This window comes from Mixophyes fleayi, chromosome 9, assembly GCF_038048845.1.
Source record: "Mixophyes fleayi isolate aMixFle1 chromosome 9, aMixFle1.hap1, whole genome shotgun sequence".
In the NCBI taxonomy this organism is placed as follows: Eukaryota; Metazoa; Chordata; class Amphibia; order Anura; family Limnodynastidae; genus Mixophyes; species Mixophyes fleayi.
In genome coordinates this window covers 122597072-122622460 of record NC_134410.1, presented here as the reverse complement: position 1 = coordinate 122622460, position 25389 = coordinate 122597072, and the positions used below count along the sequence as shown (strand labels likewise).

General features: G+C 41.8%; 1 protein-coding gene and 1 long non-coding RNA gene across 3 annotated transcripts; one reads left to right on the top strand and one right to left on the bottom strand.

The window, feature by feature from the left end:
- The first annotated feature begins 6665 nt into the window (after positions 1 to 6665).
- On the top strand, positions 6666 to 9434 carry LOC142101707 (uncharacterized). 2 transcript variants are annotated; one of them, XR_012679135.1, is made up of 3 exons: positions 6666 to 6941; positions 8472 to 8534; positions 9222 to 9434. It is a non-coding gene; the product is annotated as an uncharacterized LOC142101707 (long non-coding RNA). The 2 variants fall into 2 exon arrangements; XR_012679134.1 differs by having other exon boundaries at positions 8662 to 9434.
- A 5287-nt stretch (positions 9435 to 14721) lies between these two features.
- On the bottom strand, positions 14722 to 17717 carry TUBB4B (tubulin beta 4B class IVb). The gene is made up of 4 exons (XM_075185465.1): positions 17559 to 17717; positions 16499 to 16607; positions 16301 to 16411; positions 14722 to 15946 (listed from the first exon to the last, which is right to left on the bottom strand). Exons 1-4 carry the CDS (start codon positions 17613 to 17615, stop codon positions 14886 to 14888), a joined length of 1338 nt encoding a protein of 445 aa, XP_075041566.1. The 5' UTR covers positions 17616 to 17717; the 3' UTR covers positions 14722 to 14885.
- Between the last annotated feature and the right edge of the window lie 7672 nt (positions 17718 to 25389).

Genomic DNA, 25389 nt, shown 5'->3' with positions numbered 1-25389 from the left:
TAACTGGTGTATTCTGTTAATTATTAATTTATTCACTAATGATAAAATGCACATACACAGAAGACAATTGTACATGTATCGCCCCCTTGTGGCGTTATAGTAAACTACACACCCAAGTGACTCAGAAAAGTGTAAATAAATAGTGCCCAAATTATTGTGGGTTTTATTGCACGCCACCACCAAGTTACATCACCTGGGTCCCACCACCTACAAAGCGACATTGTTGTAAAAACTTTAATTCATGCACTCGTCATCTCCCGCAACAACTATTAAAATTCTCTCCTTACTGGTCTTCTCAAAATCAGACTCGAGCCCCTACTGTCTATTTTGCACGCAGCGGCTAGATTGATTTTCCTTGCAAACCGTTCTTCCTCTGCTGAGCCACTCTGTCAGTCTCTACATTGGTTGCCTGTTTTTCAAAAAATCCAATGTAAAATTCTTCTACTAACCTACAAGGCCATCAACAAAATTGCACCAACATACATCTCCTCAGTTGTCTCAAAATATCTCACAACTCGACACCTCTGTTCTGCACAAGATCTGCGTCTCTCTTCCACTCTCATCACATCCTCCCATTCCCGGTTACAGGACTTTTTTCGGGGCTGCACCCACTTTGTGGAATTTACTCCCTCGCACAGTAAGACTTTCCTCTAGTCTTCACCATCAAGCGTTCTCTGAAAACCCACCTCATCAGACAAGCTTATAATATTCCTCAACCACACTGTTAATCTCCCTAGGTTACCCTATTACCACCCTCTACACAGCTAACACAAGACAACAACCCTCTGACCAACCTAGTTGTGTGACTGAAGGCAGATGTATTCTGTTAGATATATCCATTGATGTTGTCAAATTTACGCTACTTAATGTATAGCCTCCCATCCAACCTAACCATTCTTTTCTCACAGGTATTCTTCAAAAAATTCTGGAATGGGGAGAAAAAAAACGTCATAATTGGAAGGGACTTCAATCCAGTCAGCGATCCACCCTCTTATATATACTCATGTCTAAAAAAGTTTGGTCAGGCCCTCTGAAATGATACTCAAAACATATAAAATAGACCAGCACATCCTTAATACTTGAAGTGCAATTTGCAGTTCACTCATGGTTCTTATTGGGTCAGGTGTTGGAGAAAGTTCCCAGCCGTGATTGCTGTCACTTCTGTTGTATAAAGTGCCCTCTTCTCATAGTTGTTCCAATGCTACATAAATGTCATTGCCCTGTGCTTATATTTTTGGGGTGCTGGTGGAAAACAGTCATTTGTCACTTTATAAATAATTTAATTAGATGAAATAATCAGATACTGAATTAGACATATGGCAATGCCACTTATTCTCAAATCCTTGTATAATAGTAAAATGAGATTGAAAGACCCCTGCCCACCATACCAAATGGAAAGGGAACAGATTTGCCCTTCTTAATGTATTAAGCATAAGGTAACAAGTCTGGGTGGGCTGGCATGATGTCATGGAGAGCATGGGGCCCCCTTTTAAGTCCTTCAGGACCACACATGACCTGACCAATGTTCACATTTTCTGTCAATTTTGCTTAGAATACCTTCTCCATTTTGTAGTCTCCTAAAGACAGTTTTAGATTTAATTTTTATGGGACAAATTATACTTCCTTACAGTTAGCATAATGGGATAAATATCTTAATTCTCTTTTTTTATTTGGTCATTGAAGAGAAAATTCTCCAGCATCTGCCCACTTGCAAGTGAAGAGCGCAGGATTTGGAGCCTCCATGACGTGATTCTCGGGGAATTGTGTCATTTGGGTCCGCCCCCCAACAGTGTCTTGTGATCCAACGGTCTACAAGATTGATAATAAAAGAAAGGAACATATAATATACAGAATAGTCGGCCATTTTGAGAATCCAGCCTATCCATTCACTAGGAGCCATTGATGTCACTGACACTTCTCTTGAATATTGGTTCCGCTCACAAAATGGCTGCCCCAAACTATGCAATCTTGTGTTCAGTGGAGCATATAAATTATAATGATCAGTTAACTGAGTTTAACCCTATTATAATAATACACAAATATCTGCCTGTACTGACTTCTGGCCAAGAAACTCCACAGTGACTTCTAATAATATTATAATTTACAATAGGAGCTAATTCTGTGTAAAAACCATCAGAGAGAGGGAGGCATTGACACTAGAGATTAGCGGTACGGGTTTGGAGTATCTGACAATATCTGATATTGGAGATCCGAGTTTTACCGAGACATGACTCTCGCCAAAATTTGATCTGAAAATAAGGGAAAAACATAATTTCCGTGAAAATATCAGATATTGTGGTAATGAATAGATATCGTTCTTTCAGGTATATCCCTCCCTCAAGTTCTCATCTGCCATTTTACGTGAGGGTATAGGGAGGAGGTTGTCTGCAAGGGTGTGCTCAGTGTTCCGATCGCTCGGTCCATGGACTGCATACACACTAGCCTTGTTTAGGACGATAAAGGGAAGAGCGGACGTCCCTTTAGCAACTTTTTACAGCCATGTTGCTGTGAGCAATGACTGTAATTTCGTATTCACTGTCGTGGATCGGTCGGAAGTTTATACACACTACACAGTGGAAACGAGATTGGAACGAAAATATTAAACGGTACGACCAACCAAATGAGGCGACAATCGTCCATTTGGGCAGACTTTCGACCATCGTGTCACTGCACACACTGACCCGACTTTTGAACGAGCGGTCGTATGTCGGCTGTTTGAGCCGATTATTGGACGAAAACCGTGTAGTGTGTACCCAGCTTTAGATAGTGTGAAAGAGGGACAGAGAGAACAATAGATTTGCTGGGATTGTTTTAATGCAGCTTATTCCGGTACAGATCAGCCGGCTAGAATTAGTTTGCCGATCAATTTGTTTTCAGTCTGTCAGAGTTTAGATGGAGTAGTGGCTGATGGTTGTTAGTAATGCATATATATATATATATATATATATATATATATATATATATATATATATATATATATATATATATATATATATATAGTCTACAATGATTTAGGGTCTTTTACACTTTATTTTATATTTATTTTTAAGGTCTGTACCTCAAAAATAGTGAATATATAGATATAAGTTCTGATTTATAGTCTATGATGTAAACATACAGTGAAAGCAATTATTGTCTGGGGCATTTAGTGTATTTGCCATTATGTTATCAAAATTTAACAAGTAGCTAAAAAATTCCTAATTCATTGTCCAACCTATATATATATCTATGTACACAGGAAAAAAAAATATATATATATATATATATTTATTTTTTTTCTTTATCTCTCTCTACATATAAATAAATATATATATATATATATATATATATATATATATATATATATACTATACAGAGTGGATAATCATTGTGAACTAGTATTTAGTGGAGAAAAACAATATGCTTTTGCTGTATGACTAGAACTGGTGTTTTTCTAGTGAAATCAGTTATTGTCTGGGGCATTTAGTGTTACAGACTGAGCTTCTTTCATACACTGGCCATAGACACACAGTGGGCAGCTCTTTGTGCCATAATATCTTTATATTATACTGTGCAGTGATAGCTGCACGCTGACAGAACACATCATGTGACTCCAACAGGAGAGAATCCAGAATGTTCCACGTACAACAGAGCGCATTGCTGTAATACAGAGCGACAACACAGTGACACATTTAGAAACAGCGCCACCTGCTGTCCCTCCAGTGTAATCACTCATGCAACATATACTGCCTAACACAGTGATGGCTAACCTGACACTCCGGGTGTTGTGAAACTACAAGCCCCAGCATGCTTTGCCAGTAGATAACTAGCTGATAGCTGGCAAAGCATGCTGGGGCTTGTAGTTTTACAACACCTGGAGTGTCACAGGTTAGCAATCACTGGCCTAACAGCTGATGCCCACCTTCCTTATTACCCAACCCCTCTTTCCCCTGAAGTAATGATATGAGAATCGTTTGGCAAAAAAGAGGTCACAGTTTTATGTTAACATCAATCTTTTAAAAAGGAAAAAGCAGCGCATGCATCAGCTCCAGCTTAACCGTAAAAGCACAACCCGAATTCCAGGTAGGTCTCCCGTAATCCCGGGAGAGCTGGCAATTCTCCCGCATCCAGATTAGAGCCGGCATGTATGGGCAGAGGAGGTGGGGCTTCGCAAATTGCTCCACTTCGGTCCCGCCCCCAGTGACGTAATGCCTGTTTTTGGTCTTTTTACCACTGTAAATACTTTTCAAAATCACAGTTTAGTAAATATACCCCCAGATGTGGGGATTTATTATTTTTAATAAATATATGTAGTTTAAAAAGTTGTGTTGCAGATACATTTCCCTAAAAAGAAAATAATTGTTACATCAGAATCCTTGATCGCTGGATTATTTTAGTGATAGTATTATTTTTTATTAAAATAATGTGGTTTTAAAAAGGCAAGTGGTTTATTTAAATTTTTGTTTGTGGAACTATATGGCTCAGCAGGCCCTGAGTGTTAGGGAATGCTGGCACTTGTAGTTCTACAAGCACCAGCATGCCCAGACTGTTAATAGCAGCCCGGGCTGGCTGGGACTTGTAGTTCCACACGCTAAAAATGGTGTTTACGCAGACAACTATTTTATTACCACACATATGGCGCCCAGGGGTGACAATTAGCTTACAATATATTTTCTTTCTTGAGTGTCCTTAAAGTGACTGGTCTTTATAGGGACACAAGATGTGCCGTATTTACCAATTGTGAAGCGGTGGTAACACTGGGTCCCAGAAGACATACTAAGGAGGTTGGGGTCCCAGTCGGACCTCTCGTTGCTCTAAAAAAAAGTGTTTGAAAAAGTGGAGATGTTGCCTATAGCAACCAATCAGATTCTAGCTATCATTTTGTAGAAGGTACTAAATAAATGACAGCTAGAATCTGATTGGTTGCTATAGGCAACATCCCCACTTTTTCAAACCCGCAGCTTAGTAAATCTAGCCCAGAGTCTTGCTGTGTTCCTGGGGCAGCACTATAAACAGGTCTGCCTGATGATATAACGACATAGCTGAAAAGCACAGATAAACACAGAAAGCGATTGCAATGTATGTAGGAAAACGTTAGGGCATGTGCAAACCCCTAAACTGTATGCGTGTTTTATACATATGACCCCATATGCACGATTATAAGAAATAAATCTGAGATTTGTATATGTTTATAGCGGAGCGACATTAACGCTCCAGAGGCAGCAACAAACACATCTCACTGCTGTCTGTGCGTTACGTGCCTCAGTGACAATATAACCTTATCAGTCACACTTTTCATTCCCTCCATTATAATGAATGGAAGGTGTGTTTTGTGCACTCTGTAGCAGCTGATTACATTTAATCCATTAGCTCAGTGTTGGCTAACCTGTAACACTCCAGGTATTGTAAAACTACAAGTCCCAGCATGCTTTGCCAATATATATAGCAGCTTATTGCTGGAAGGGTATACTGGGACTTGTAGTTTCACAACACCTGGAGTGTCACAGGTTAGCCAACACTGGATTAGATGAAATCACCCTGAAATTTAACTTTTTAACAAAAATATTGGTTTGTGCAACAATCATCGTTGAGTAACGGACATCACTGTTCTCCCGTAAGGTTACACCGGCTTCATCCCTCGCTACAAGTGGAGCCTGGGTACCAGCTATGTGCCAACGGTCAGGGCGTGTGGGTGAATGTGATAAGTGCCAGGTAAGGAACTTGTGCCACTGGTAGAGGAAGGTGTACAGCAGCTGAGGTGTGTATCACTGCAGTGTGTGCAACCTTCACTAAACTACATACTTGCCAATTTTAGCAAGTCGGCCCTCGGGAAAACCGGGGGGGGGGGGGGGGTGGGTGTGTGGGGGCAGGGCTCCGAGAATCGCGCCCCGTCCCCTAATCGGACATCACCATTTCTAGCCTATTACAGCAGGGGGTCAATATGAAATCGTATCCTAAGCCCCACCCCCGTCACGTAACTAATTAAGTGGCCAGTAACCGGGAGGTTGCCCTGCTCTCCCGGGAGGTCTCCCAGAAATGCAGGAGTCTCCCAGACATTCCGGGAGAGTAGGCAACTATGCGTTAAAGAAAAGCAGCTAATGAATCTCTAGAGACTGAAGTGTCTTTTACATTTCTGTCTCCATTACTGAAGTCATGTTGTCTTACCTGTCAGTCTTTGATTAAATCTTGGTCTCCATGAAAATGGCCACCTCCATAGGCATCTATACATGGACATAGGACACATTTTCTGAACTGTGTCATCATGGCGAAGCCAACCACGTCTTGTACTGGCTCAGCATCAGGGAGAATGCCAGACTCTTCAGGGAGTGAGGGAGGTCACCCCTATTTCAGGGAGTCTCCCTGACATTCAGGGAGTGTTGGCAAGTATGATTTAACTATTGGCCGAGTGAGACTATAAACGACAAATCAGTGAGACGCGTCTGGCCAAAGAGGATGGCAAGCGGTTGGATGCCAGATGATCACGTGATCACCTCACAATTTTCTTGCTGCCCTTTTTATGCAGATGCGTCCTACGGCTTCTAAATTGGTAGTCGCTCCCGGATCCAGATAAATTGTGTCATCAGGCACAAAACAGTGCATTGCCTTTAAGGTTTTGTTGTCTTTAGCAAGATTCAGGAAATTGAGAAAGAATCCTGATTTTCTAGGAATTTTATTGTACAATCACAATCTGCAATGTCTGTAGTTGCAGCTACTGATTGGTCCTCCACAAGATGGCAGTGGAGTCTCAAACAGAAATTGCAGATAGCAATCTGATCGGGTCAGTTCGGGAAGTCTGCAGAAGAGCACCGGTGCTGTTAGCAATTATATTCCTTATTCCTTCCTGGAAAGTGAAGCCACCGTAGTGTTAGCGATGAAGATCTGCGGAGTGGAGGCAGAAATTACAGTGTGGAGTCACGGAACAAGGAGCCCACGGTATGACTGAGAAAGGGCTGAAGATGCAGGTGAGCAGCAAGTTCCCCAAGTTTTTTTAAATAGAAAACTTGCACAATTTTGACCTCACCAACACAGCAGTCTACTTTCTTATTTAAGTTGATAGGAGTTTGAGGAGTAGAGAGAGTGGATTGTTTGAAAATGCGTGTGGTAAGTCAAAATTGTTTTTTTCGTTGACTATTTTTGTTTATTTGATCTTGTTTGTCTCAAAGTCTCTGTGTTTAGCAGGGCCATCTTTTCCATTGAGCACGAGGGGCAGGTGCCCGGGGGCCCCACGGGCAAGGGGGCCCCATAGGCAGGGCACTTAATTAGAATAAATAATCCTGCAAAAGAAAAAACCTGCAAAATCAACCTTCAAGGGTCACTGAGCAAGTACATCTATCTATCTCTATCTATATACATATCTATATCTGTATATATATATATATATATATATATATATATGTGTGTGTGTAGGGGCCCCGATGCACTGCTTTGCCCGGGGGCCCATAATGTTGTTAAGATGGCCCTGGTGTTTAGAGGCTCTTTGGGCGGGAGGGTGAGTGGTTTTTTTTTTGTGTTTTATTTGTGAGTGTTTTTTGTTTTATACCTGTGTTTTGCTTAGTGCTTAGGATCAGGGGCAAACGCAGGATTTGTAGAGGGCAGTTTCCACACCACGCCGCCAGTTTGCGTGACCAGCATGCATAGGGGGCGTGGCTATAATTTTAGACAGTGCTTGGCTGCTCTCCAACTCTTCCTATCCCCATAATATACATGGGCAATGCTGCGTGCACTACTGTTAGGTGCACGCAGCTCTCCCTTTTCAAGCAGAGCCGTGTGAAGCGGGGGCGGGGTCCAGCCAATTATACAGTTCCCCAGACTCGGTGGGGGGTTTCCAGGCACTAGGACACTCCCCCTCGGTTTGCCTATGAGGATGGTGAGAGGAAGGAGAGGTGAGGAATCTAAGGAGAGAGGGGATGAGGACCGTGGGCTTCTGGAAGAGGTAGGGTCTGTGTGTTAGTACTTGATACAATCCCTGTGTATGAGCGGCTTTGGGGCACTCTAGCTGCCCAAACTACTCCCGTAAAAGCAGCCATGGTCAGCAGTCTGTGATTCTGTCAATACGGTTGGACCCATCAAAAGGTCCATCGAGAATTGCCACAAACGCATATCCGACATAAAACAGCGAGTGAAAGAGAAGATGTCCGAGGAGAGGAGGGCAGAGGCTGGTGGTGAGCGTACAATACACCTCCAATGAGGAGCTTAAACAACTCATCCCTGGAGAGACAATGGAAGGGATCAATGTCCGGCACACGGACACTCCTCTGTCCCAACCTAAAACTGGTGAGTAATGTCTAGATTTAAACATTTTATCCCTGCATGCTTAATAATATTCTGCGTCATGTAAATGTTAGCCAATTTTGCTCATTGAATGCAGAAGCCTGACACAAATTAGATGAGGTGCTAATGACATGTGGATGTCCTATTTTTATTTCACAGCTTGCGTTTTTTTGCCAGCAAAAAATATTAATATTAAACATCTCTAAATTGAAAACACACAGGTGCCTCTCAAACGCAGACGCACCAGCAGCCATTTTGTCAGGAGGATGATGACTCCTTAGAAGGTAAGTCCACCTATGTATATAAAAAGAAGAGAAATAAAATGTATAACACTGTCATTACATATTTTCCTGTAAATGCTTTTGTACTGGTTATGTGTATTTTTTTGGGGTTTTTGTTTAACTTACCAAGGAACGCCACAAGGCTATCTAGCAAGTGAGTCCAATTTTGACAGTGCACAAACATAAATCCCACCCCAAGCTCGCTGCCTGGGTGTAATCCTTGACTCGCAACTATCCTTTGTTCCCCACATCAACTCTATATTTACATCATGTTACATACATCTAAAAAACATTTCCAGAATACGCACATATCTCACACAACATACTGCAAAAACATTAATTCATGCACTCATCATCTCCCGCATCGACTATTGCAATTCCCTCCTTACTGGTCTTCCCAAAATCATACACGAGCCCCTACAATATATTATGCACGCAGCGGCTAGATTGATTTTCCTTGCAAACCATTCTTCCTCTGCTGAGCCGCTCTGTCAGTCTCTACATTGGTTACCTGTATTTCAACTAATCCAATATAAAATACTTCTACTAACATACAAAGCCGTCAACAAAATTTGACCGACATACATCTCCTCACTTGTCTCAAAATATCTCCCAACTCGACACCTCCGTTCTGCACAAGATCTGCGTCTCTCTTCCACTCTCATCACATCCTCCCATTCTCGGTTACAGGAATTTTTTCGGGCTGCACCCACTTTGTGGAATTCACTCCCTTGCACATCAAGACTTTCCTCTAGTCTTCAAACCTTCAAGCGTTCTCTGAACACCCACCTCTTCAGGCAAGCTTATAATATTCCTCAACCACTATCTACACAGCTAACACAAGACAACAATCCTCTGACCAACATTGCTGTGTGATTGATCACACAGCCCACTAAATACCTTTTACCTTTGCATTCTAGCTGGACCAATGTGCAATATGATGTAGCACTTACACTTGTGTATCAAACCATTGTCCCATAGATTGTAGCTTGCGAACAGGGTCCTCTTACCTCTCTGTCTGTATGTATTACCCAATATTCTTTTATTACTGTTTGTTCCCAATTGTAAAGTGCTACGGAATCTGCTGGCGCTATATAAATAAATGTTGATGATGATGATGATGATAGCCCTGTGCTTATGATGAAGAATTTACAAGAATATATACAAATAAAACTATACAGTGGAATGGTAATTACTAAACAATGACACTTAATAATAAACCACACTTTCCTGAAGAAAATCTAGAGGGCTGACTGGTGCAGGATATAGGCATCACGTCAAGAGCCAGGATAGCCTCCAACAACACTCATAATGTTCGTGTTTACATCACAGATCACCTGCACATTCATAGAGTATGAATGGTGTCTGCCGGTACAGAGTTCAGCCCTGTGACTAGGTGGTCTCAGCCCAATGTGTGTGCAGTCTATGGCCCCCAAGACATTCTGAGAGCCTATAGAAAGCTCCCTTCAACTTATGCCAATCAGAATACTGGGGGAAGGGAAGCATTTATTGGTAGCTACCAGTTAAGAAGACTTAACACTAATGTGAAGGTGGCCTGGATGAGCCCTACAACCTGTCAACGCAGACTGCAGTCAGCCAGTTGCAAAAAATGAAGACAACACAATAATTTAGCCATCTCAGTTAAATCATGGGAGCGACATTAATGGCTCGAAATTAGTTTGCAAGTGCTCATACAGCTACAGGAGGTTTGTTTTGTTGAACCTAAACATATTAATAACCTCAAACGTGTTCTAAAATCGCAGCGTAAGAGCAGCCTGGTGCGCGAGATGTTCCTCTCTGTGCTGTCTCCAAAATCTCATTTTCCTTCAAAAAACCCAACGAGAAAATATCGTATCCACTCCATTTTCCTCCCCCTTTCAGATTAATCACATTTTGGGGCACTCTTTATAAACATCATTAGCCGGCATAGACCAATGGCTGATGTGTTCGCTCATCACTGCTATCCAAAGCATCGTGTTGATTCTGACGATTTTGAAAATCGCAGCTTCATACATATACGCTTCTGTTGTTAGAGTGGTCAAACGTCAGGACAATGATTGGTAGTATGACGTTTTTGGGAAAAATCGCTTTACTTGCGATTCACTAACAACTCGAACTTTCATACATCAGCGAGTTCACACTTGCCCGAGAGAATCGCTGAAAAATGCAAATCGCAGCTTGATACATTCACCCCCTGGTCCTTGGCTAGGCTGCGAGATGAACCAGAGACCCGAGTTCAATGTACACCCAGGATTCTGCCCAAAAAATTTAATTATGAGATAATGTAACTTTAAGGAGCTTAAAGTAAAGATGCAATTTTATGATTGAGGACTCTTCTGCTTAATTGAGCTACAAATAGATTTGCATTAGGTTCTTGGGATAATCATTTGCTAAAGTGTGCAGTATGCAAATGAATCCCAAAATAAAAATTAGGTTCGTTCGCACTATCAAGCACCTCGTTCTAACACGTCTAGAGGAGGAGGGATACACACTCCCTGGTAAACTGCTCCAAGTAATGTTACCATTAGACTGACTCACAGGTATAATTTATAGGTTATGAGGTCACAGCGAGTACATCACACACAGTCACACTCCCGCTGGCTTCAGCAGACGACTCAGTGATATCAATGGCAATAATCTGCCAGCTGGCCGGTGGATGCTAACGCTCTGTGTGTGTTTAAAGACAAACAAAGCAATGATGTCACTTATTGTCATAGTCACACAACAGCAATATAGTGACATATAGAATATATTATAGTAATATGTATATTGCTGCAGAACTGCTTTAGAATTTTAATAGCAATCTGTTAAATTATCAAAGTTAAATCTTACATAGCCGTGATCTCAATTTGATCTGGAGACTTTAATCTGGGGGAAAAAATGGTGTCATACCAAATAAAATAAGAATTATAATTAATCTTAAGAAACATTCACTCCACTGTTGGGGTGGTATAGATAATGATTGAAGCCGCTGCAATCCAGCCAATCATTAGTGAGACACAGAGGGGAGATGCTGCAATTCGATTGGTCTCCTCGTGTAGACCAGAAGATGGCCCCAAGCAGTGTCGGATGCTGGGGGGGGCCTAAGCCCCCAAAAAAACATTCTAGATCTGCCCCAAGTGATGCCTTTACCCAGTAATACCAGGGTACTAGCCAAGAGCAATTCAAAATTGAACCGCACTCCTCTGCAGCTAGATGACCTGTTAAACTGGACACCACAACACAGAGTGACTGACCGCTTGCCAGACTTGGACTGTGCGGATTGGTTGATTCACACACAGGCTGGGCAGGTGATGTCACAGTAGCTCGAACGACTGCTTTCTCAGATTGACTTGTTATAAGATCCTATCGGGGCACTGTCCTAAAGATGTAGGAGGAGCTTCTGTTGTGTGTAATGTAGTAGGGGTGGTAACAGAACTGCAGTGTAATGTCAGGGTAACACTGAACAGTGTATTTTATGATCATGGCTAATATCTGAATATTTAGTAGCCACTTAATATGCATATTATATACTGTATATATGCTGTTGATGAAATATTTAACTAGGTACTACATTATACATGAATATAGGAGGAATGGATTACATTACATGCAAAATACAAATGTAATGCATATTATAATATAATACATGGGTATGTCTCCCTCTCTCCGCTGACTCTACATGAATCATTTCCTAGGTGGAGCTCTTAATTGAATCACTCTGGGCGTCTCTGATCCTAGCCATCCGCTGCTCTCAGTAACATTTACCATCACTGTTATGATTTGCGGCTCACACGGGGAAAAACATTGATAAAACCAAACAAATGCAGAAAGATGGCCCTATCCCAAAAAGCTTACAATCTAAAGAGCCTCCCCAAGTCCTGCAGTGTGATCTACTAAAGTGTGCTTAGTGCCAGCAAGGCTACATTTCTGTTTCTTTTTTCGATGCAAACGTGGATCTATCGTCTACAGACAGCGGAAGCAGCCATTTTGTGGACCGACAGGATATTCAAGAGAACGCAGTCTATCCTGTCAGTAGGAACCAGTGACATTACGGAGGCTTGAGGTGGATTGTTCTGTGAAGGTCCAATACAAATGTTACTGCTATTATTACTCAGAATTACTGAGTGGTTCCTGTTCCCTTGAACCCACTTTGGTTACAGCAAGTGCTCTAAGCAAAGCAGTGGTTAGGTGAATAATGCAGCCACAATAACGAAGCTTTATTCCGCTTGCCAATAGTACGTCTGCTACAGAATGCAGTAACTATATTACACGGGATCATTCTGAAGTGTGACTGATAACACGGCTATTTTTGGTTTCAGTGGACTTAAATGCAACCACGGGATGTTTAACGAACGAACACATTAGATGAAAATAAAAAAACTAGACCCTTACGAAGAATTTTTAGTCACATATCTAATATACAGTTCTGTTCCAGCAGGTTGATGGTTTTCACACAGAATTACCCCTTATTGTAAATATTATTAGAAGTCACTGGGGAATTTCATGGCCCGAAGTCAGTACAAGCAGATATTTGCGCATTATCATAATAGGATTTTAAACCCAGTCATCTGTTCATTATAATTTATATGCTCCACTAAACACAAGATTACAGTTTGTGGCAGCCATTTTGTGAGCTGAATCAATATTCAGGAGAAGTGTCAGTGACATCACTGGCTCCTGGTGAATGGATAGGCCGGATTCTCAAAATGGCCGACTAGTCTGTATATTATATGTTCCTTTGTTTTGTTCTCAGTCTTGTAGACCATTGGATCACATACTGCCCTTAGGAAAAAGTACTGTGGTATTCTGTATGGAAAGAGGCGCAGGGTTACTGTGGTAAAGGGTCAAATAATCATGAAATTCCACAATTAGATTTTTTTTTACCACGATGGGGGTTATAAATTAAAGTATATCAAGTTTCATACAAGAAAACATCAGCAATCATCATAATTGAATTGCTGTAAAGAACAATCAGATAACCCCATTACCATCTTCACTAGATAATAGTACCAAGGAATATTTATTCAGGAAAATATTACAGCTTAATTTTCCACAATATTTGCAGCAGGGTGGTTCAGTAGTTGACTAAAATGAGGCACCTCTTATTATCAATTGGTTTATTCCCATATAACCCTCAAGCTGCGCACAGCGTATAGACTGCTCTTAACTTTAATTACAATTTTTTTGTAAGTTTTCTGTATGCCCACAGGTATTGCTCATTTAATGCCAGCATTTTACAAGTGTCAAGGAAATAGAAATGTCAGCAAGATTACGCATCAGTGATTTTTACATTGGGATTTTGTATCCAACCCGTTCGAAAGACTAGTGAGCCAATGCTGGGGCCAGGCTAAAACCATCTCCCTGGTGAAAAGCAAAATGATCATCCCTGATAGTCTCATAGCCGGTGATTACACAACCAGGGGTCACCAACTAAACCCTTGGTGTCTCAAACTAGTTCACTAAACTGTTGCAATGTTAAAAGGCTTATTTTTTAACATAGCTATTAAAAGTAAAAAAGAATCTAGGTTGCAGATACAAGTTCTAGTCTTACCCCACAGCCCTGTTCTAAAGTAAACCGTACATCTTTAGGACACTATAGACTACATCCAAATTGAGGAAGGTAGTGCCCCCATTCCTGACCGTTTTTAAGAACCCATTTCTGTAAACCAGTCACAATGCATTTATGTAGGAACCCCTTCCTGCAAGCATGATGGAAAGGACAATGTATTTATAAACCATCATCCTATTTAACCTTAAAAGATTGTTCTAAACTACCTAGTGTGTGAGCAGATTCTTAGTTTGTGACCAAGCAGTTTAGGACACAGATCTAGTAGGTAGACCGAGTGCTGAGTGTTACCCATGTAGGCTAAGAGGTAATGTCATTAACAGATGTCACATACAATTGAGGTATTTTCTATTGTTAAAGAACCACTCCTGGTCCAGTTCTGTGGAGACTTAATCTGGGTCCCAGTGAATGTGAAACCCGCTCTAGCACCAGGATAAACCCAATCAATGTGCATATGACAAGTCAGTGACCAGTACTCACAAGTTACCCAGTGTTTAAGACTTGCCCAAGTTCCATTACACAGTTATACACCCCCAAAATATCAGGCCAACACCCAGGAAACAGGAGCAGCTACAGACGCCATCTTTGGAAATGGCACCAGACTGCTCTAAAGCAAATACCCTTAAAGACACCAAGACAATGAACTCTGAAAAATGCTTTTAATGGTGTTGAGAGATCTGTACAGCATGTAACGAGGAACTGGAGAAAAGAAAAAGTGAACATAGGAGACAAAGAGACATGAACATCAGGAAACAGAAGTTGTTAGTTGAAACATAATTTACATTTAAGTGTTAGAACAGATGGCTTTATGCTGCCTCTTCCTCAGCCTCCTCCTCGAATTCTCCCTCCTCTTCAGCTGTAGCATCCTGGTACTGCTGGTACTCGGACACCAGGTCATTCATGTTGCTCTCCGCTTCGGTGAACTCCATCTCATCCATGCCCTCGCCGGTGTACCAATGCAAGAAGGCCTTCCTACGGAACATGGCCGTGAACTGCTCGGAGATGCGCTTGAACAGCTCCTGGATGGCGGTGCTGTTACCGATGAAGGTGGCAGACATCTTCAGGCCACGGGGTGGGATGTCACAGACGGCCGTTTTAACGTTGTTGGGGATCCATTCTACGAAGTAGCTGCTGTTCTTGTTTTGTACGTTGAGCATCTGCTCATCCACCTCCTTCATGGACATACGGCCTCTGAACACAGCAGCTACGGTCAGATAGCGCCCGTGACGTGGGTCACAGGCAGCCATCATGTTCTTGGCATCGAACATCTGCTGCGTCAGCTCAGGCACAGTTAGGGCACGGTACTGCTGGCTGCCACGGCTGGTGAGTGGGGCAAAGCCAGGCATGAAGAAGTGCAGACGGGGGAAAGGTACCATGTTGACGGCCAGTTTACGGAGGTCGGCGTTAAGCTGGCCAGGGAAGCGGAGACAGGTTGTGACCCCACTCATGGTGGCGGATACCAGGTGGTTCAGGTCACCGTATGTGGGGGTGGTAAGTTTTAGGGTTCTGAAGCAGATGTCATACAAGGCTTCATTATCTATGCAGTAGGTTTCATCTGTGTTCTCTACAAGCTGGTGTACGGACAATGTGGCATTATAAGGCTCTACTACAGTATCAGATACTTTTGGGGAGGGCACAACGCTGAAAGTGTTCATGATTCTGTCTGGATATTCTTCTCTGATCTTGCTGATTAGGAGGGTACCCATACCAGACCCAGTACCACCACCCAAGGAGTGGGTCAGCTGGAACCCCTGAAGACAGTCACAGCTTTCAGCTTCCTTCCTTACAACATCCAGCACTGAGTCAACCAGTTCTGCTCCCTCTGTGTAGTGTCCCTTGGCCCAGTTGTTTCCAGCACCACTCTGGCCTATAAAGAAAAATCACAATTAGCAGTAGTATTAGGAGACATCCCATATTCATGAGCCAACCAAGATTACACAGCCAGATCTGGAACACAAGCCTAGTAACCTTTTAACATAAATTATTAAGTACCATGGACTTATTGAAATCAAGTTGCATTGGGAAAATTCCCATCAGTGCAGTATATTTAAGACATCCAAAGAAATGCACATTCCTGAAAGGCTGACAATTACATACAATTAGGTAAAGCAGACTGTTATTACACATGTACTTACACTGTATTAAGAAATCACAGTGTGGCCATCACTAGGTTATAACTCAACACAATTGGGAATTAAAAAAAAAAAAACAATGTACATACCAAATACAAAGTTGTCTGGTCTGAAGATCTGCCCAAAAGGCCCAGACCGCACAGAGTCCATGGTTCCTGGCTCCAGGTCCACAAGAACAGCACGGGGAACATATTTGCCACCTGCAGGTAAGAGTTAAACTATAAGCAATGTTTGACATCCGCAAGCAATTCAGATAAATCCTATAGATCTGGAAGCAATAAATTCACCTGTTGCTTCATTGTAGTAAACGTTTATCCTCTCCAGTTGCAGATCGCTGTCTCCATGGTATGTGCCGGTTGGGTCAATTCCATGTTCGTCACTGATTACTTCCCAGAACTAGACAAAAAACCAGAGACTCATTAGCTATACAAGGCTTCAATCAATATCCCATCAGCATAATTAGACGCATTACACTGATTTAGCTGCCACAATTCCTCTGTAATACATAATCTCTGCAAGACATGACCAGAGAGTAGTTGCAGAACCACTTGCAGGTAGGAGGATGGGATAAATAACTGAACACACATTGCATAAGGGACATATGTTGATTCATATTGCACCAATTTGGGATTAGAAATGTTGCAGCAAATTCAGTTATAGCCTAGTCCAGTAAAGGCTAACCTGTGACTCCAGGTGCTGTGAAACTACAATCCCCAGCATGCTCTGCCAGCTATCGGCTAGTGATCTACTGGCAAAGCATGCTGGGGCTTGTAGTTTCACAACACCTGGAGTGTCACAGGTTAGCCATTACTGGCCTAGGCAACCAGCAGGTCCCCAGGTGTTGAGGAACTACAAGTCCAAGCAAGTCCTGCCACATTATGTAACCCCAGTCTACACACTAGGTTAAAATGAGATCATGCCTTTGTACAGCTGCAGTATTACAGGACAAAGGGTCACATGACTACAATCCCCCCACACCTGCCCATTACCTGGGTGGGGCCCAGGTGACACTGGTCCCGCCAAGTTCAGCATTTGAATGATGGGACCTGAACCACGTGACCCGACAGGTTCAATGGGGCTGCACCTTCCAACTGCACCAGACAAGCCACGCCCACCCCCAGGGATGCGAGCGCCCGGACAGGGGGAGGGAGAGCCGGCGCCCAGCGCTCACTATGGGGTATGAATGAACCAGGCCGGGTACACAGAGAGCGAGCACAGTACAGAGGAGGGGCCCATCACACAATGAGTCTCCGCATTGCGGCATTACTGCGGAGGGAGACGAGCGGCCGCCATCTTGGTACTACAACGACTGAGAGGAGAGCCGGTAGGTATCACCCCTTAGCTCACCTTGGCCCCGATCTGGTTTCCGCACTGTCCAGCCTGCAGGTGCACGATCTCCCTCATGTTGCCGGGTTAGATGTCTGACTGACGGCGGCTACTGCTAGTTCCCTCGGGTGCTTCGTGAGCAACTGACTCCAACCGTCTCGCTCAGCTCTTTTTATACGCGAGGACCAGACGTTGCCGCTGTTGGAAGATCAATGCGCTTGGGTTTCTATTGGACGACAGACAGTGGGCGGGTTCCTTCAGGGACCCTTGATTGCTCGCAAGCCTGCCAGTCAAACATATCTGTGATATGATTGGCTGACTGTCAGGCGCTGTGGGCTGACACCGGTGCGTTACTCCTGCCGCAACTACGCGCTGATTGGCTGTTATTCAAATGATTGACTGTCCGTGTGATTGGTGAACGGTTCCAGAAGGGCGGTGTCAACTCAGCATCTTAGTAACCACCGCAATGCGCTTCAGGCGCCAAAGAGCGAAGTCATTCTACGGCCGAGGGGCGATTCTCAGACGTCTCTACGCTGTTTGGTCTGCGCAGGCTCATGGCTGCGACGCTACTTACGTCACCGGCGGTTTCCATGGGGTCTTGGTTACCGGTTGCTAGTTGGGGACTTGTGTTGTTTCCCGCTATTCAAGGCCTCTGTTCGTCTGTTTATCCTGGTTACACGTCTTGTTCGGACAAGTTACCTTCTAGTACACTAACCAGTGAATTAAATATAAACACAAGCTGTGACCATGGCTCCCAATGGGGCTCACTACTTTGTATGATGAAATTATATAGCCCTTTAAATAGCTGTTGTACCAATATTGTGTATATAATATATATATATATATATATATATATATATATATATGCTCCATATGTGCAGTTTTTGGCCCGTTTCATCATCATCTTTATATAGCGCCACTAATTCCGCAGCGCTGTACAGAGACCTCACTCACATCAGTCCCTGCCCCATTGGAGCTTATAGTCTAAATTCCCTAACATACACACAGAAGACAGAGAGGGACAGACTAGGGTCAATTTTGATAGCAGCCAATTAACCACTTTTTGGAGTGTGGGAGGAAACCGGAGCACCCGGAGGAAACCCACGTAAACACGGGGAGAACGTACAAACTCCACACAGATAAGGCCATGGTCGAGAATTAAACTCATGACCCCAGTGCTGTGAGGCAGAAGTGCTAACCACTGAGCCACCATGCTGCCCTGTTTGTGGTGTCTTATAAATAAAAGGTAATAATAGTATATGTAAGGTACGCCATACCTTAGATCAGGTGGTAAATGTATTGAGCTGCGGGTTTGAAAAATGGAGATGCTGCCTATGGCAACCAATCTGATTCTAGCCAGGGGCAGGCTGGGCAAGGTGGCATCTGCCCCTGGCTCATTCCCATAGTGGACTATCTTGGGCTGGGCCATCTGTATTTTTGTTCCATTAAAATATGCTGCTGAGTCAAGTCATGCCCCCCCCCCCCCCTTCCCTGGGGCTAAAATTTGCCAGCCTTCCCCTGATTCTAGCTAACATTTATTTAGCACATTCTACAAACTGAAGCTAGAATTTGGTTGCTATAGGCAACATTCCGCTCGAAACTCGCAGCTTGATACATTTACCCCTAGGTGTATATGGTCATGTACACATGGTCCACGGGCCATTAGGCTGGCTGCTTGGATGTGCTGTGTGCCACCAGTGGGGCCTGAACCTGGTGTGCCAGCTATGGTGCCAGGGGACACCTATACACAGAATATGGCACTTTACACTTACGCTTTTAGTTTAGGTTGCACTATTTTTCTTTCAGCTGGGACAATTTTTTTATATACCCAGCCAAGAGGTATATGCATAGGCAAACCGAGAGGGGGTTCATAGTGCCTGGAAACCCCCCTCCAAGCCTGGGGCACAGTATAATTGAGGTGTGTGAACCCTGCCCCCGCTTCACACGGCTCTGCAGTGCATACAGCATTGCCCATGTATGTTATAGGGATAGGAAGAGTTGGAGAGCAGCCAAGCACTGTCCATTCTATCCATGCCCCCATGCATGCTGGCCACGCCCATTGGCGGTGTGGTGTGGAAACCCCCTTCTACAAATCCTGCGTTTGCCTCTGATATGAATATTGGTTCAGCTCACAAGACAGTTGTCTTCAGTGTATGTGGGTAAAAAATTGCACTGTGTTATACGCATATAATACTATACTATCAATAGCAAAACTGGAATTTTTTTTTTCTGTTATATCCTTGTATCTGCCAAAAATAGACTATTGTACATTCTGGTTATTTTTGTACAATTGGCTGTATTCTGTTATCGCTGACCTTTTGCATGCCTGTTCTGCAACAAATTAATTTCTTTGCAGGCTCCTTGTGGCTTTTGCATTCTTTTTTTTTTATTATTACTATGGTTACCTTGTGGAAAGAGAGCAGCCATGCAGTTAACACTATACATTTCTGTCCAAATAACAAAAAATCCTAATTACACCTAATAAAATGATTATATATGCAACATCAAGTGAGTATTACATTGATATCCAATATATGTGTTCATTTTATATGTTTTAAAACCTTTATTCTGAATTAAATATTGGTTTTGTTTGTTTGTTTTATTTTAAAGCTGCAGCACCTCTTAGGAAAATATTTTCCTAATGTTCCTCCCCCCCCCACCTATACCAGTCCCAGATGTTGCCACCTGCTGCCAATTTTCGCGATGCTCTGCTGGTTCTATAATGCAGGACTGGCAAATTAATAAAGTTCACTATCTTTAAATGGTGTCTATAGGGGCAGGTGTGAGCGGCAGTCCATTCACAGTGGGTGTATTAGTGAAATAATTTCCTACTCGGTAGTGCAACTTTAAGGGCTAGATTTACTAAGCTGCGGGTTTGAAAAAGTGGGGATGTTGCCTATAGCAACCAATCAGATTCTAGCTGTCATTTATTTAGTACCTTCTCCAAAATGACAGCTAGAATCTGATTGGTTGCTATAGGCAACATCCCCACTTTTTCAAACCCGCAGCTTAGTAAATCTAGCCCTAAGTCTTGATTTTCACATTTCTGGCAGATATTACTTATTTAAATACCACAGGGGTACATATATTAATGTTAATATTAATGCGCAAATATACACTGCAATACTTTACAATTGGATGTATATGTTGTTCTCTACACCTGAGTCTGGCATAGGCATAGTAATAGTCCTCCATTTTGAAAATACAAGGGTAACTTGCCTACAGTTTAGTTGGTTTTATTTACCTTAAATTTCTGCTATTTGGTGCAGATTTACAGTGGGGTTTTTTTTGCATGGGAAAGTGGCCCTTTAATAATTGTTAGCAAAAAATCTTCAATTAGAAAACCCTTTTATTTTTTTACATTTTCACAAGGTTTGGTATCACTTTGGTACCTGCACTTGACAGAAAACCTTTCATGAACTCCTTATCACATACCTATGGTGTGACATGTATTGAAACCTGCATGGACAGACACCAAGCAGTTGCTATGACAAACACAAGCCATTAGCAACTGTATAATTAGCATGTGTCTTGCAGGTCACTTCCTAACTCCTAGCAACAGGTTTTGTTCCTGCCTGGCAGGCGATCCGGCTTCCAGCATAGGTGATAAAAGGTTTGCATAAGGACAAGTTTCGAAAATACTTTCAGTTCATTAATCCCCATATGATTAAAGTGTACCCATCACTTTTATAGCGTGGGGGCAGCCATTTTGTGTGCTCTTTCCATGAGAACGCAGCCAATTAATTCACTAAGTACTAAGTCTGTGCCTCATGCCTCTGTTATTGCCAATAGTTCCAGTAAATTGCTACGCTGAATATTGCAGGACATTTATTTTTCCTCATTTTTTAAACAGTGATACATGGTAGTTTCTTTAAACATCGAGCAGTGGTTCTCAAATCCAGTCCTCATGTCCCCTAAAATTTCAGGTTTTAAGGATATCCATGATTGAGGCACTAATGAAATCACTTGTATTCAAGCATGGATATCCTTAAAACCTGGACTGTTGGGGGCCGTTGAGGATTGGAATTGGGAGACACTGGAGTAGAGGCTAAAATGTGCAAAATATCACTCTTTTCTTGGGGTCCAAACAGTGCATTTGGTAAATGACTTTATACACCGGCATGCCCAATAGAAATGACTGGGATTATAAAATAAATTATGTATGAAAATGATTTGTCTTCCTCTTTCCCGTTCATATAACAGTAGAAGGTTGATATCTAACAATGACATGGGGCAGGTTTACCAAACGTTCTTAAAAAGGAAAAGTGGAGGTGTTGCCCGTAGCAACCAATCAGATCCTAGCTCTCACTTATCTAGTACATTCTATAAAATGATAGCTAGATTCTAATTGGTTGCTATGGGCAACAAAACCACTGTTCCTTTTTAGATTGTTTGATGAATTTACCTCATGATTACTTGTTTTTATGTTGATTTATTAATCTTACAATAACCCAAAATAAAATCACATATCATCATCATCAACATTTATTTATATAGCACCAACAAATTCTGTAGCGCTTTACAATTGGGATCTCAGTGGCTACATTTATGTTGATAGTTATTGACATTTATTTTGTTCTGTTGTTTTATTATAGTTAGATTCTATTAACAATATGACTAGCACATTGATCAGAGCTGATATGTACACAATGGGATTCACTATATGAATACTGTTCTATGTGAAGAAGCCTTTAAAATAGCTATGTTCATTTTTGGGATATTAGTAAATATATCAGATTTGTGTTGTCTCCTTGCAACAAACATATGGGTGCCATCCGGATAAGGCATTAACATTTATCTCCCTCTTCTATCCAATTAAGTAAACACAAATTGTCTTTGGTAAACCAGAAGGTTCTAAACGATCCAAATGATCATATTGTATTTAATGCACAAATAACAGAATGTTAGAACATACTGGTAGGTTAATGGGCTGGTATCAAAAATTGACCCTAGTCTGTGTTTCTGTCTGTCTATGAGTGTGTATGTTAGGGAATTTAGACTGTAAGCTCCAATGGGGCAGGGACTGATGTGAGTGAGTTCTCTGTACAGCGCTGCAGAATCAGTGGCGCTATATAAATAACTGATGATGATGTTAGGCCAAGTTTTCCTGCTTGTTTATTATTTTTTTGTACAAAATATATTGCAGACCAATGGTATCTATCGATCTATCTATCGATCTATCTATCGATCTATCTATCTATCCCCCATTCATGCACACAATACATACTGTAGAAACTAGAGAGCAAACAGATGTATAACACCCCTATGAACTGCTAGGTGTGTTTTACACACACACACACACTGGAGTTTGTATACAGCAGTTACAACACTATGGAAACTCAACAGGAGCTGACACCATTGAAACAAGCACAAAGGCAATGCTAATTAGTATGACTAGTGGCATGTCCACTGATATTTAATAGTAAAGGAGATATCTTGATAATTTGGGCCATCAATTTTTAGTCAACCTTCCACCAGGTTTTATTATGAAATTATTAGCAGCGGAATTATTTCTTCTCATAAAAATACAAATGAAGTGCATGATTTAAGGACTATTTAGAGATCTTTGTCAGGCATGGTAGTCTTGTAAACTTTAATACAAATCGGTTCAGTTAGCCAAAAAACCTATGGGGTATATTTACTAAACTGCGGGTTTGAAAAAGTGGAGATGTTGCCTATAGCAACCAATAAGATTCTAGCTATCATTTATTTAGTACATTCTACAAATTGATAGCTAGAATCTGATTGGTTGCTTTAACCTATCCAACTTTTTCGGTGGATTTCGAAAGATAAAAAATAACATTTGGTGGCATCGAAAAAGAGCAGAGGCTGTAACTCCAGGCCCTTTCTTATACATAGGCCCATTTTTGTTGTTGAGGCATTGTCATGAGGCATTCTGTTTTTTTTATTTATTTTCCTTGTTCTGATTGTGTTTTTATCTGTATGTATACAGAAAACAATGACTATTTCCAAAAATGGCGGTAAAGAAAAGAAAAAAAGTCACCTATTAAGTATGGAAAAATGTAGAAATAATGTTTGTTTAGTTCTTATGTTTTACTCATATGTCAGCCATATTAAAAATGAATGTACATTAATATTATAATGTTACGGTTCTTTATAGTGGCAGAGAAAATGTTATCCCACCAAAATACGACATAAAGGAAACATTTGTCAGGTAGGAGAATATGCTTCTTTTTTCTTTAATGTATTGTTTTTTAGTATAATAAGCTGTACAGGTAACTTGTCATAGGTCTGTTAGTGTTCACCTCCACCTCAACAATCCATCAATTATCATTGACCATGACTGACGTTCGTTCATGTCTGATCTCAGAAAGGTCAAAGGTTACATTGCTCCTGAGTAGGTCAGGAATAGGCGTAATTAGCAAAAATGAGTGTAAAATCGTTAATGACAGGGATTAAATACTAATGTGAATAAGTGTTTGTGTGTTTCCAGGTGAGTTTTCTATTGTAAATGTGTATATTAGTGTGTGTTTAAACATGCAGGCATCTTTTAATTTAGTAAAACCCTTACCCAGGTCCTAAATTCTGATGAATCTGAACATAATTTACAATAACAAAGAATTATTTTCTTCATAATTGCCCTAGAGTAACACCCAAATAGCTTTAATGTCTGCTGTGTGTTATATATTATTCTACATGCACATGACTGACCAGCATCTATTACTCCAGGAATGTATATCACATGAATACAAGCTTTGACGTGCTGGAAATATTGCTGATATTACAAGCTTTATTTTAATTCACACTGCTCCAGGGCTTGGTCTGCACTTATAAACTGTTGCATCCTCGAGCACTTATATATATTAGCTATTACTAACACTAGGCTATCGTGCATTCTAGATTAGCTGAGAAGTGTTTTGTATCGTCTAAATGTTTTACTAATCATGCTGTGAAAAGCTGCCGTATGGAAAGGACCAAGAAACCAGCGCCAGAATGGAGTTTGAAGGGCCGACTGTAAATTCAAACTATAGGTTTCCACTGCCGATTCTAAAGTAAAATATGTAGCAGGAACATTTTTTAGTAAACATTTTGCTTTGGAGATATCTTGTATAAGAACGTAATTCGCTAAGCAGCCATTGTGCGGCAGCCATTGTGCGTTCCGATACAGGCAGGCGCATAGTCAGTGCCCACATGTTCAAAACTGGAAGTCCACTTCACTCAAGACGACAAAGTAATCTTTACAGATATTTCCACCTTTGGAAGAGAGAGAGAGACTAGGGTAAATTTTGATAGCAGCCAATTAACCTACCAGTATGTTTTTGGAGTGTGGGAAGAAACCGGAGCATTAATCAGCTTCTAGCTATCATTTTGTAGAAGGTACTAAATAAATGAAAGCTAGAATCTGATTGGTTGCTATAGGCAACATCCCCACTTTTTCAAACCCGCAGCTTAGTAAATCTAGCCCTAAGTGTAAGACTAACCAGATGGGGAAGACATTGGCATAAGTTTGGCAGCTTAACACGTATTGCAATATGTGAAACTAACATTCCCTCTGAGTGCAGAGGATCCAACATTTTTATGTTTATATGCAAACTTGTGGAATAGAACGTGGTACCAGACGGGGTGGCACAACAGAGAATGATGTGTAACACAAAACACAGCACAGTTTGTGGGTGAAAACGTCTTGCTAGTGTGTTAGGTCAGAGGACTGGTTCAAGCTGACCGTAGCATAGGCAGACTGAGGGGGGGGGGGTTCTAGTGTCTGGAAACCCCCCTCCAATCCTGGGGCACTGTATAATTGAGGTGACTGGACCCTGCCTCCGCTTCACACGGCTCTGCTTGAAAAGGGAGAGCTGCGTGCACCTAACAGTAGTACACGCAGCATTGTCCA

What these genes read in the sequence shown, in the direction of transcription:
- TUBB4B (XM_075185465.1), bottom strand. Translation starts at nt 17,615, where the DNA reads ATGAGGGAGATCGTGCACCTGCAGGCTGGACAGTGCGGAAACCAGATC. An exon ending in TTACTACAATGAAGCAACAG is followed by an intron (nt 16,412 to 16,498) that starts GTGAATTTATTG and finishes TCTTACCTGCAG; the next exon opens with GTGGCAAATATGTTCCCCGT. An exon ending in ACCAGACAACTTTGTATTTG is followed by an intron (nt 15,947 to 16,300) that starts GTATGTACATTG and finishes TTTTCTTTATAG; the next exon opens with GCCAGAGTGGTGCTGGAAAC.